At 41.7% G+C, this 14492-nt stretch overlaps 1 protein-coding gene across 2 annotated transcripts in view; it reads left to right on the top strand.

The window, feature by feature from the left end:
* Positions 1-1107: 1107 nt before the first annotated feature.
* Positions 1108-14492, top strand: part of LOC145401186 (BTB/POZ domain-containing protein 2) — a 37738-nt gene continuing 24353 nt past the window's right edge. Inside the window, exons 1-3 of one of the 2 annotated variants that reach the window (XM_080273490.1) lie at positions 1108-1226; positions 8404-8554; positions 11858-11997. In XM_080273490.1, the coding sequence (XP_080129616.1) occupies positions 8423-8554; positions 11858-11997 (272 nt within the window). In that variant the 5' untranslated portion in view covers positions 1108-1226; positions 8404-8422. The remainder of the gene's footprint in view (positions 1227-8403; positions 8555-11857; positions 11998-14492) is intronic. The other variant, XM_080273491.1, reaches the window with a different exon arrangement.

Below are 14492 nucleotides of genomic sequence, written 5' to 3'. Positions count from 1 at the left end.
ATTTTATGCACAGAAGCTCTTGAATATATTATCAGCTGTTCAAATAATAATTATTGTGCAAACTTTGTAATGAAGGAAGTAGGAAAAGGTATACAAAGCCTCCCAGACCACGTAGATTCAGGTTCACCCGATGACGTAGCAATGTCTTCAGAAACGGAGGAATCGTCTTAATCTGGGCTGGGATCAGGAAGGCCTTATTACACAGTGTACACAGAAAAAAATAAATTGAAATTTCAAATGGGGAGCCAATAAGGGGCCAGTGGGAGGCACCCGGATCATAGTTAGGCGAAAGTCAGAAATGTGAGACTTTAAGGAGCAGTTCATCATAACGGCGGGTATTTTACAAAGAAAAATGGAAATACTGGAATCTGTTCCTTCAGCGACTGGCTGTTCGTTCACTTCGCCTGTATCTGTTGAGGCTCAGCCACACCTTTCCCCACGGTTTGCCTCCGCTATGACCGATCAGACGCAAGATATTGGATATTGTTATATGAGATGAATATACACTTTTACCTCTTCGTCGTTTTACAATGTACCCAGGATGTTTTAGTACCAATAAATGTCAGGACCAACTTGCCTAGCCCCGGGCTCCTACGCTTCTCATGGGGCAACGTAGGATTGGATGATGGATGAATAAAAATTAATGAGGACAGCTATGGGTGACGCCAGAATATAATTCAGAGTCAACAGCGAGGCAAAAAGAAGTTGACAAAGTATGCAACTTATAATTAATATCCAATGCCTGCGCTATTGAATGAACACAGTCCTTGACAGTTCCCCAAGAAAATTAATTATTAAAGTATCAATTAATTACTGTACTACTAAGTATATTTATATAATGACGGGGAATCAGTAGCCAGGTGGGTGATGTCCCGTTGCAGTAGTAGTCGTGATAATCGGACTCACGTACAGGCAACGATATGCCAGACATTGCAGTTCCATCGAAAGTCCAAAAAAGATATCTCTTCCTTAGAAATCAACAGAGAAACAGTGAAGAGTAAATATAGTTTGCGCCAAAAAAAAAAAAAATAAATAAATAAATACAAAAGTAAATGGGTAGATTTGAGTAAACTTGAGTAAGTTTCTTCCATTACGTCCGAGGAATAACAAACGTCGACGACGCAGAAGGAACTTTATCTAGTCAGAAGTTATTAAGAAACTTCAGGAATAGGATTCTGTTTCTTATAGTTAGACGTACTTTTACCCTGTCTACTGCTCCTAGAGAGGTAATGTGATGTAAATTCTGAAATAGTAAACACCAAGGAAGCTGTTCGGTAAATATCGATGGGATGAAAACCATATTATTCTCGTCCCTTAACGACGAAACCTAGGTTTTCCCTGATGGTTTTTGGCGTGGTTCATTCGATTATCTGCTTCATTTCACTTGGAAATGGCCATTTTTTTGTGTTTCTACCCTCCCTAAAACCCCTGATTCCCCATTATTGCAGGGGGATGGGGGGAGATCTTACTTCAAAATCTGGTCATTTCCGACGGAAATGAAGCTCAAAATCGAGTGAATCACATCAAAAACTATCAAAAAAGCCTAGGTTTCAAGGGTAAAAGCAGTATGGGCTGAAAACCAATATTTACCAAATACGAAGCGCAAACCTAACCTAACCAAACCTAACCTGTAACCTGTTTCCTCCTACTTTCTCTATACTTATTTCAAAGCCAAAGGTGGCTGTTGTGTACGGTATATACTGGTATATGCAATGACTTATATTGCTCTTGTGTTCCCGAACTCAGTTCTTCTGAATTCTCTACACTCTGGCTTCGGCTTTCCTGCCATTCTCTGATAAATATACCAGTATCTGTCCTGTTTACTCATCCCCTAATTCTACTATCAAAAATTCCTGTTTACTCATCCCCTAATTCTACTGTCAAAAATTCTTCGACCGTCTTACTTCTGTGGTGGAACACATTCTGTCCATTTCTCCTTTCTCTGAAATCTCCATTCTAGAAATCAATGTTCACCACCACCTTTGGCTCTCTTCTCCTTTCACTGATCCACCTGGTCAACAAGCCTACATCGTTTCTTTCCCTAATGACTTAGAGCAGCTTGTACAGTACCCTACCCATATCCCTGACCGCCTTCGAGAGAGCTACAGCATACATGACCTCTTCCTTACAACTAATCCTTCTGCATACACATAATCTTTCCTCCTCATTGGGCTCCTCTGATCACAACCTTATTACTTTAACCTGTCCTATCACTCTGGTACAGCCTGTGGACCCTCCAAGGAAACATCGACTGTGGCACTTTGGAGCTGCAGATTGGGAGGCCCTCAGGCAATACTTCTTTGATTTTCCATGGAATGATTATTGCATCTGTGGCCGAGAGCCATCTGAGTGTGCCTTGCACATTACGGAGGTTATTCTCTCGGGCATGGAAGTTTACATTCCCTTCTCATATCCTCTGACTAATGCAAGAAAGCCCTGGTTTAATATTGCATGTTCTAATGCTGTCTGCAACACCTGAATCAGTCTTTTTTTTGTGTTTCTGCCTGGAATTGTGATAAGTCTGTTCTTCGCTCTGCTAAAAATAATTCATCTGTACTAAATGCTCTCAACTCTCCAACTCGAATTCTTCCCGCTCCTTCTGGCATTTTGCCAAAAACCTTTCTAACAACTTTACCTCATCATCGTTCCCTCCTCTTTTCTACTCTGATGGTTCTGTAGCTATTTCTTTTACTGATAAAGCAGATCTCTTTGCTCAGACTTTCTCCTCCAATTCCACCTTAGATGATTCCGGTGCTGTTCCTCCATCACTTCCTCCCTCTGACCTCCTCATGGCTGACATTTAAATTTCTTCAGTTGATGTATTTTCTGCCATCACAGGCCTCAATACTAACAAGGCATATGGGCCTGAAGGAGTCCTTCCAGTTGTCCTCAAGAACTGTGCTCCTGTGCTTACACCCTGCTTAGGTAAACTCTTTTGCCTTTGTTTATCAACTTGTACCTTTCCTTCTTGCTGGAAGTTTGCTCTCATTTAGCCAGTCCCAAAGAAGGGTGACCATTTCCAACCCTCTAACTAACATGCATGTGCTTTAACATCCTGTGTCTCAAAAGTTTTCAAGTCAATTCTTAATAGAAAAATTTTAAAGCATCTTTCCTATCGTAACCTTCTCTCTGATCGTCAGTATGGGTTCCGTCAGGGACGCTCCACTGGCGATCTTCTCACCTACCTTTCAGATCCTGGTCATCCTGCTTTCGGGACTTTGACAAAAGCTTTGCCATTGCACTTGACAGCTCAAAGGCTTTCAATCGAGTCTGGCATAAATCTTTAATTTCCAAACTGCCCTCTTACAGTTTCTATCCTTCTATCTGTGCCTTCATCAATAGCTTCCTTTCTGGTTGTTCTATAGCCCCTGTTGTAGACGGCCATCGTTCTTCTCCTAGATCTATCAACAATGGTGTTCTCAGGGCTCTGTCCTATCACCAACTCTCTTCCTTTTATTTATCAGTGACCTAAGCTGTACATCTAACCCTATCCACTCGCACGCTGATGACTCCACCCTTCACCTTTCCATTTGGTTCCTGCAACGTCCATCTCAGCAGTTACTTCAGCAAACAAGGGATGAGGCTATGGCACACCTAATGTCTGACTTGGCTCGTATCTCTGACTGGGTTAAAAATCATCTTTTTGTTTTTAATGCATCAAAGACTCAGTTCTTACACCTATCAACCTGACAAAATCTTCCACAGGTGTACTCACTAATGTTTAATAATATTCAGCTTAATCCTGCATCGTCCTTGAACATGCTTGGGGTTTCATTCACACGGGACTTAGACTACGTGCTAAGGGGTCTTTGTATGCAGCATGTGTTAGGAATGTAATGCTGTATGGCAGTGAGACCTGGCCAGTGAAGGAGGAAGATATTCGCCGGCTCAGACGTACAGAAATGACAATGATTAGGTGGATGTGCAGTGCGTCCCTGCGTCCAAGGCCTGGAGGGGCTGGGTTTACAATGGAAGAGTTGAGAGGTAGGATGGGACTGGAGTGTATTGGTGTTGTGATGAGGAGAGGTAGATTGAGGTGGTTTGGACATGTGGAGAGGATGGGGGATGATAATTGGGTGAGGAAGGTGAGAAGTGTTAATATTGGGGGTGGGGTTATGAGGGGTAGACCAAGAAAGACATGGGACGAGGTCATTAAGTGTGACCTTAGGGTTAAGGGACTGAACAGGGAGGCTGCAATGGATCATGCAGCGTGGAGAGCCGCCATTAGGTGACCAAGGCCGACACATGCAAGCATGTTGGAGCCTTTAAAAACAAAAACGAAACGAAAACGAAAAACCCAGACTCATTCACCAAGCCTTGCAATTCCCCTTCGTCTTCACTCAACAATACAGCATCATCAGCAAATAGCAGTACAGGAAGTTTCCAAACACTGCCCTCACTCATTAGGGCTGCTCCAACATCCACTGCCCTATCTTGTATCTCTTATAACCCCATCCATATATAGACTGAACAGCCATGGGGACATGACACATCCCTGTTTCAGTCCAACATTCAGATAGAAAAATTCATTCAGTTCACTATCCACATGCACTGCAACCTTAGCACCACCATACATACTCCTCATGGCATTCAACAACTTCCCATTTACTCCATATAAAGTATTCTTAATATTTTGTACATTCCTTGTTTATCCACTCTGTCATAAGCTTTCTCCAGATCCATGAAGGTTGCACACAACTTCTTTCCCTTCTCTAGAAACATTTCCACTAAAGACCTAAGAGTGAATATCTGATCTACACAACCTTGTCCCTTCCTAAAAGCCCCATTCTTCTCCAACTAATTCCTCTGTTATTTCCCTAACTCTCTTATAAGTATCCTACCATATAATTTTCCTATTACACTCAGATGACAAATGCCCCTATGATTTCCACACACTTCTTTTTCCCTATTTCCTTTGTACATGGGAATAATTATTCCTGACTTCCAATCCTCTGGGGCTCTACCTTCCTCTCAGACCAATCTGCACATCGTCCATACCCGTTCTACTACTATCTCTCCCCCATGCTTCAGAATTTCACCACACACTCCATTAATTCCTGGAGCTTTCCCCTTTTTGACTTTCTGCATTGCTTCCACTACTTCCATGCAACTGATCTCTTCCTCCCTTCTCACCTTCCTCCTTCTCCCAGCCATTCCCCAGTCACTTAAACTCGCATTGCTTTCATTCTTAATGTTTAATAGTTCCTTAAAGTGGTCTCTCCATCTGCTCACTTTTTCTCCCTTCTCCACTAGCAGTCTACCATTTTTATCTTTCACTCCCCAACTAACTTTTTTATCTCCCTGTCTAACTCTTTTACTCCCCTACTAACTTTTTTTTATCTCCCCATCTAATACATCTTACCTCTTTCCCATTTTCTTACATTCCCTCCACTTTACACTCAAATTCCTTCCAAATTCCTTATCCACTCTCTTCTCTGTCTTACTAATCTTTTCACCTCTCTCTTCCACTCTACATATAACTCTCTTTTGTCTCTCAACTTCCCCCATGTCTCTGCCTCCCACCCACACACTATATGCTTTCTTCTTTTGCGCCACAGCGTGTCTCACCTCTTCATTCCACCATGCTGTTCCTTGCACCCCCTTTCATCATCTCTTTAACCCACACACCACCTCCCATGCTGCACAAATTTATTCTGTGAATATCTTGCACACTTCTTACACCTCTCCCATCTGCTCCAAATCATATTTACCCAATCGTTCCTCCACTTCCCTCTCATATTCTGTCTTCTTTTGATCCTCTTGCAACCTTTCTACCCTTGTATGGACTACTTCCTCTTGTCCCTCCCTCCTCCTATTCCTCCATTGCACCTGAACCTTGACTTTCAACACCACCAAGTGGTGATCAGAAGCTCCCCCCCCCCCCAATCTCTGTATGCTCCTACACCCGTTACATGCTTTCTCATTCAGTCATCCACACATACATATTCAGTCACTGCCCTACTGTTCATTCAGTTCACCACCCAACCTTCTCATCACTCACCACGTATAGCTGTGGACCATTTTGTGCCTAAAGAGAGTACTAGCTATCACCAACCCCCTCCCTGCACAAATGTTCACCTGAGCACTGCCATTCTCATCCACTTCTGTAGGCACACCCCACTCACCAACTACTGTACTCCACTCACCTTCACATTTCCTACTTTTCAATTCATATCTCCAATCAAACTCTCATTCCTTTCAAATTTTTCTATGCATTCTTCCACATTTGTCCAGAACTCGTCCTTCACTCTGATTGCACGATTTTGCGTTGGTGCACACACACACCCAATTGCCCACATTTGTAGTCCAACTTTCAATCTTACCCACACAATCCATGAGCCAATGGATCCATACTCTCTTCTACTGTATTCTCTTCCCATCTCTTGCACACAACAATACATGCTCGCTCTCTTCCCATCTCATTCTCATCTACTCCTGCGCATATACCCCATCCGTACTCCCACTCTCTCACACTCTCACCTCGCCATATGTGGGTTAACTGAATCAATTAACCCACATATGTCCACTTTTGCACCCTTAAGCACCTGGACAATATTCTCTCTTTCACCTCATCATTTGCACCCCTTACATTCCATGATGCAATCCATGCCATGTCCTTTGTTAGGTCCTTGGTCATCACATGTTGGTCAGTCCTGGTTTGAGACTTCTTGTTTGTATTTTTAGTTAGTTGTTTTCCAGAAAGGGGCACTAACCCTCTGCCAACCATCTTGCTGACAAGTAGGGAATACATGTTGGTTGGTTATAAGGTTACCACCCAGCGTATTATATGATTTCCTGGTTTACAGGAAATCATTTGGCTTTCTACTCAACGTATCTGTAGAGTTACCCTGAAATAGAGTACCACCACACTAAATAGGTGGATGATGGGATTTTTACAATAACCAAATTACAGCTTTGGATTATCTAGGATATAGTAGCCATAGCTTGTGTGCATGGTTGAAACTGCAGTACAGTATTACCATCTAACCTAACCTTGCTCAGGAGACATATGAGGTGAGTCATCCAAGTCTCATCAACATATGAGTAAGGATCTCTAAGCAATAGCACTGGCTCTGTATTTACTACTGCTTTTAAACTTTTGTTACTGTTGCCTCTCCTGACATTAAGAAGGTTCTCCGTGCGTGCTAAGGGAGCTTTGTATGCATGTGTTAGGAGTGTAATGCTGTATGGTAGTGAGACTTGGGCAGTAAAGGAATAGGATATTCGCAGGTTCGAACATACAGAAATGACAATGATTAGGTGGATGTGCTGTGTGTCCCTGAGTGCAAGGCCTGGGGGGGGCTAGGTTTACGATAGAAGAGTTGAGAGGTAGGATGGGATTGGAGTGTATTGGTGTTGTGATGAGGAGAGGTACATTGAGGTGGTTTGAGCAAGTGGAGGATGGGGGATGATAACTGGGTGCAGAAAGTGAGAAGCATTAATACTGTATTAGAGGTGGGATTGAGAGGGGTAGACCAAACAAGACCTGGGATGAGGTCATTAATTGTGACCTCAGGGTTAAGGGACTAAACAAGGAGGCTGCCAGAGATTGAGAAGCATGGAGAGCCACCATTAGGTGACCAAAGCTGACGCATGCAAGCATGTTGGAGCCTTCAAAAACGAAAAGCGAATGAATGTTAGTTTAATTATCATTTTTCACATATTGTTCCACTCTGCACATGAACTTTGTTGGGGATGTACCAATACTGTGCCCAAAGTAATTTCTCATTGAAATATAAATGGTGTTGGATGGCAGTTAGGTTAGCTTAGGTAAATTAGATTAGGTTAGGTTTGCAAGAATATTAGGTAGTGTAAGGTTAAAAATTTTAGAGTAGGTTAACTTCCCACATCTTGTCTGCCTGAAGTTTGAAACAATTTTCCATTATAACAGTAAAGCTGTGTGGTGATTAGTGGCGGTCAAACAGGGGCAGGTCGGAAAAAAAAAGGCTGGATGATGATCTTCCTATCTGTTGATGGTTGGCTTAGAAGAGCCTCATGTTAGTTAAGATGTTATTAAAGGCTATAGCTACTCCCTCCCGGTCAGAACATCTGCTGTATCTAAAATCAAGTAAAATTTCCAAGAGACAGCAAGAGTAAAATTTTCAAAAAATTATCCTTGGCTGAATGGATAAAAGTGATTTGATCAGTTTCTTGGAGCTCAAATTTTTTTGAGATATTAATGGTTTATATTGTATCAAAATGTTGGGAAAAAAATACATTTATGCAAATGAGGTTTTACAGTCTGGCAATAGATAGATAGATATCTCTACAATGCCAGTCATTCTTATGTTCTTTTGCCAGTACAGAGTTGTGTTAATGGATCAGATTATATAGGACAATGTATACCACTGTTTTACTTTCATACTGTGTATTGGTACTAATTGCAATGTTGTACGTTTTCAGGAAGCAGTTTACTTAAAAAATGGCAGAAGGCAGTAGTAATATGGACTGGCAGACTGCTCTAAGACGCCTGCACCAGAGGGCAAGTCATATATTACAATCAGGACAGTGGTCTGATTGTACATTTGTTGTTGGAAATGAAAACAACCAGCAGGTGGGAGTGATGGGAATGTGCCATTGTCATCTGTTATACTAACTTGTTTATACAGTTATAAGTGACTAAACCACACCTTTTATTTATTTACTGTAATTATATTTTTGGCCATGTGGAGAGGATGGAGGGTGAAAGACTGACGAAGAGAGTGTATATGAGTGAGGTGGAGGGAGGAAGAGGGAGGGGGAGGCCGAGGATGAGATGGAGGGATGGGGTGGAGAGGTATATGAGAGAGGGGGGTGTGAGTTTGGAGCAGGGCAGTGAAATGGCGGGGGACAGGGCGACTTGGAGGTGATTTGTTTGTGGCCACCCCAAACGGGATTGAGGCGTCTGGCAATAGATAGATAGATAGATATTTTTTATTTTTTATTTATTTTTTTTCCCTGGTGAGAGAGGGTAGTGTTTGGAAACTCCCTGTACTGTTGTTTGCAGATGATACTGTGTTGTTGAGTGAAGACAAAGGGGAGCTGCAAGGCTTGGTAGATGAGTGTGGGAGAGTGTGTAAGAAACGGAATCTATAGGTGAATGTAGGGAAGAGTAAAGTGATGGTCTTTGAGAGAGGTGAAGTCAGTGAATGTACAACGAGGTAGGATGGTGAGGAATTGGAAAATGTGAGTATGTTTAAGTACTTGGGTAGTGTGATGAGTAAGGATGGAGGTTTGGAGAGTGAAGTGCTTGAAAGGGTACAGCAGGGAAGAAAGGTTGCTGGTTCCTTGAAAGCAGTGATGAGAAACAGAGAAGTGAGCATGGAAGTGAAAAAGTTATTACATAACAGTATTGATACCAACTCCAATGTATGGAAGTGAAGCTTGGACGTTGTTGGAAGGACACAAGTCAAGAGTGAGAGCAGTGGAAATGAGTTATTTAAGAGGAGTCTGTGGAGTCACATGGAGAGACAGGCTGACAACTGAGGATATAAAGGAGCGTTGTGGTGTGGATGTGGATGTGATAGTAAGCGTCAGGAGGAATACACTGAGGTGGTTTGGCCATGTGGAAAGGATGGAGGGTGAATGACTGACGAAGAGAGTGTATGTGAGTGAGGTGGAGGAGGGGAGAGGGAGGGGGAGGCCGAGGATGAGATGGAGGGATGGGGTGGAGAGGTATATGAGAGAGGGGGGTGTGAGTTGGGAGCAGGGCAGTGAAATGGCGGGGGACAGGGTGACGTGGAGGCGATTTGTTTGTGGCCACCCCGAACGGGATTGAGGCATCTGGCAACAGATAGATAGATAGATAGATTTATATTTTTCACTGATTTGCCAGTACAGTGGTCCCTCAATAAATGCATGACTTAATTTTTTTTAATGTGGATGACTAATTTACTCTCGTTGCTACCAAACACTTGTACAGTATTATACTTAGGAAAGGAGTTTGAGGAGTTCGACTGGAACAGGGATGGTTTAGAGTCAGTGGGTCCAGTGTCTGGCCCTTGGCCTTTGATTGATGCTGCTCCTGTGAGCAGGGCAATAGGCAGGATGCACTTAGGGAAGGCAGCAGGTGTATCTGGGTTGACTGCTGAAATGTTGAAGGCCTCAGGAGATATAGGAGTGGGCTTAGTTACTGAGTTGATAAATCTGATTATATATCAGAGAGGAAAAGTGAGTAGATGGAGAGAACATATTAAGGACTGTTAAAAACAGAGAATGAAAAGAACTGTAGTAATCTGTCGATTATCCAGACGACCACTACCTGGACCATCCATTACCCGGATGCTGTGATCTGGCTGTTCCAAATCATTATTCATACATTTTTTCCCACAATGCAGACTAAATGCTTGCATCCTTTTGGAAATCATGGTCGTGCAAAAAATTTCCGCCCAGATGGGTGGAAATAGCCTGGTGGCACCTCTGTGTCTGGCTGGCTAGTTTACCCTACATCCACCAGAGACCTCCCTTGCTTGCTCTCAGTTCTTGCACAGCGATGTAAACAGTTGTTATAGTGGTACATGTGGTGGCCTTTGTGGTTGTTTCGTACCTGCTTCTGGCCCTGCTATTCCTTGCGTGCCACTTCCTAGGGTGTGTGATGGTGGCCCTTTCACCAGGGAAAAGGAAGAATGTAGTGCTGACTCCTTAGATGTGGGAGATCCTGGGTAAGATTGATGCTGGATGGTCAACTCATGTGTGCTGACATTGATTTTATTCTAGCTTACTGTACTGTACCATGATTTAATTCTATTTTAACATGATTTTATTCCATTTTACCATTATATTTTGTGTGCCCACTGCATTTTTAGGGCAGCTTGACCAGATAGCGTAGTATTAAACAACAGAAATGAGTTTTGTGTGATGTACTGTAGTGGCTCCTTACCATTGGCGTACCGAGGGGGGGGGGGGCATCCTTTTGCAAATATATATATATATATATATATATATATATATATATATATATATATATATAGTTATTTATTTATATTTATATATATATATATATATATATATATATATATATACATAATTTGTTATTAGTTTATTACAGTTGTAAAGTTGTTTGATCAAAATGTGAGCATTTGAATTTTAGTAGTACTGTATAAGGTTATTGGAGAGACTGAATCATACGCTAACTCAGTGGCACAGAGTACTTAAAAATGACTTTAGAATATACTATATTTATGTCATATACCCATTCCATACGGCCTCAAAATGATCATAAACTTGGCCAAAATGCAAAATTCCAGCTGTACGGGCTCACTGCGGTCGCCGAAGTCATGGGCTGCACAGTTAAAAAGATTATTAAAAAAAGAGGCCCCCCTTTCCAACTTTCTGGGTATGCCACTGCTTCTTACACTGGCTTTCAAAGCTAGGTTATGTACAAAGGGGGGCCAGGGGAGAAGTCCACTATCCAGACGGAGCCACTACCCTGACATGCCTTTGGCTCTGTCACGTCAAATAGTAGTGGGATTACTGTAATGTGAATATAAGAAGCCAAGGAATGGCTGGGAGAAGGAGGGAGGTGAAAAGGGAGGAAGAGATCAGTTGGATGGAGGTAGTGGAAGCAATGATGAAAGTCAAAATGGGGAAAACCCCAGGCATTGATGGAGTGTGTGGTGAAATGATGACGCTTGGGGGAGTGATGGTAGTAGAATGGATCTGGAAGATGTGTGGATTTGCCTGGGAGGAAGGTAGAGTCCCAGAGGATTCGAAGTCAGCTATAATTAATCCCACGTACAAAAGAAAAGGGGAAAAGAAGTGTGTGTGTGTGTGTGTGTGTGTGTGTCTTAGTTTCATTAGTACTGTAATTTGTTTTGATATACGGTATTAACATGCAGTTCTTTTCTGTGCTTGTACTGTACAGTACTGTATATTTCAGACACTACATGGACATCGCCTTATCTTAGCTATGTCGTCTCCTGTCTTTGAGGCCATGTTCTTCGGAGGTATGCCTGAGAAGAGTGACAAGCCTATAGAAATTCTTGATGTACAACCAGAAGCATTTAGATCTCTTTTACAGTGAGTGTTGAGTCACGTTTTTGAATACCATATTGTAGTCTTAGTTATTGTAGTGATGAATTTTCATTCCCTAATCCCTTGATAATGATGCTCTCTCTCTCTCTCTCTCTCTCTCTCTTTCTGAATATATAGATATATATATATAGAAGTATATATATGTATATATACATATATATATATATATATATATATGTATATATATATATATATATAGATATATATATCTTTCTCTCTCTCTCTCTTTCTCATCTCATCTCATCAGCCATTTGAGTGTCCACTGCAGGACCGGCCTATCCCTACTGACGTGGGGACGATACAGCCAATGTATCTCTACCAAGAGGCTTAGGCTATCTAGTAGAGATTGTATGTAGGGTGAGAAGTGCTTGTAAGTGTTATTGTTGTGTTGGAGTGGCTTTGGATGTGTGTGTAGTCTTTGAACCAAATGTAATCAGCCTGCGCAAGCCGACTGGGTGCAAGCATATTTTATAGTATGAGACACTGGTTCAGTCACAGCACCCCTTGTGTCGCCAATGCAGTAGGTGGCCAGAAGAACGCTTCAAAAGTTTATTACCCTGGCGGGGTGCGAACCCTCGTTCTTCAGTGTACGAAAACGCACATTTACCACTGTACCACAGAGGCTCCATATATGTCTCTCAAATAACAAAATTCTTCCACACACTCAAGAGACTCACCAGCAAGTTCAATCCTTTCCTGCCTGACAATCTCCACCTGCTCTCCCCGACACGCCATACACATAAAATCAGAATTATCTCGCAGTCTACCTCTGATACCATTACATCACTTGTACACCCATTTATCACTGTTGGCGGAAAATCAAAAGTTTCACCAAGAAGTGTTTGAGGATCTGAAAAGGTTCAAGACCAGTCCTGATTTTGGCAGCTTAATAATTAATGGTGATAATTCATGAGTTTGTGGTTATGATCCTAAAATGAAACTTCAGTCATCCTAGCGGAAGTCACCATCACCACCATTTTTGACACCCAACACTGTTATAAGGTATTGAGAAATGGCATGTTCCTGGGGTTGGTTAATATTTCTACATCATAGCTACACAATGCAGCACAGCTCTGCCTCCATGCTGCCACCTGTAACAGAAGTCTTAGAACTTTCTTATCATACCCCTCATATATATTCAGCTTTCATACCTCATCACTATGGTTTAACAGTTTTATGCAGCATATTTCATTTATGCTATTATTGCATGATTATCTTAAAACCAGAGCAAGACATCTTGGAATGAGGGGATTAATAGTAGCACTTTAATGTTGGCTTTCATCGGTTAAACATAGAAGACAAATTTAACCACCATCAGAAATGAAACGTGATATTTGTTGACAGCATTTAAAACCTTCATGGTAAACTAAAGGATTTCACAGTTGCATCTTCCTCCATCTCTTTCCAAAAAATACTGTTCTCACAGTTGTCCCTTTCTCTATCTCTTTACACAAAAATATGTACAGAAAAATATCTTGTCATGGAAACCCACCAGTGGCCATTAAAGTGTACTGTAGGCCAGAAGAAGCAGTAACAACCTATTCCATATAAAGGCTTTTCTAGTTTGATTAGCATCAGATATTTGGTGCATACAGTATACATGAGCAACTACCATCTTCTCAGTCACAATGTAATGACTACCATCATGTGACTTTGTACTGAGTGATAAGTTAGATGATTTCCTAGACTTCAGGAAATAATTCTCTTGGCTGAGTGATGAAATATAACAGATTGACACCTCATGGTCTTGTGGGTTAAGACACTCCAACTGGATGTGACCAGCAAGGATTCAGGTTGCTTACTCGTGCAGGACTGAATAATGCCTTTTTATTGTGACAGGCACCATGTTACGGTATTTAATTTGTATTAAGGGAAACCACTCCTAGTGCAGGAGGTTAGAAAGTGTCAGCTAACTTTTCAGAAAGGTGATAGCTTCCTGTCATTTTATTTTTGCTACCTCCAGGCAAATTTATTCAGGTAACATATCTGGTAAAAGGATTAAAGAACACATGTTGGTAGCATAAGCTGGACAGAATAGGAAATACAGATTCATGTAAGGTATGGCATGTGGAAGTCTAATGAATAAAGTGCAGTGTGTGTGATTGAGTTTGAAGGTTGCAAAGGCATGGAAGGCAGATGTGATGGTTGATATAAGTGGATGTATGAAAAAGTGAGGTAGCAGTTTAAAGATTAAGGAATACAAAAGAAGGATGAAGTATGTATGGAAATGTGCTTGATAAGTTTTGCACTCTCTTTAACTTATAGTCAAAAGAATGATATCTAACTCATAGACATTGTAAGAGTGATAATCATGTGAAGCACATTGTGTGGAAGACATGCTTCTGGGATGATGCTGGCATGTTCAAAGGCTTGAACAATGAGTGAATGGATGTATGACCAATCAACTGGCTGTGCTTGATAGTTTGACTTTTATTTTATATCAGTTCCTATTTCTGGATCCAGCTCACTACATGTATTAG

The sequence above is a fragment of the Coenobita brevimanus genome, chromosome 55, assembly GCF_032717465.1.
Source record: "Coenobita brevimanus isolate Jiangsu-jjx chromosome 55, ASM3271746v2, whole genome shotgun sequence".
Lineage (NCBI taxonomy): Eukaryota > Metazoa > Arthropoda > Malacostraca > Decapoda > Coenobitidae > Coenobita > Coenobita brevimanus.
This window is presented reverse-complemented; position numbering and strand designations above follow the sequence as displayed.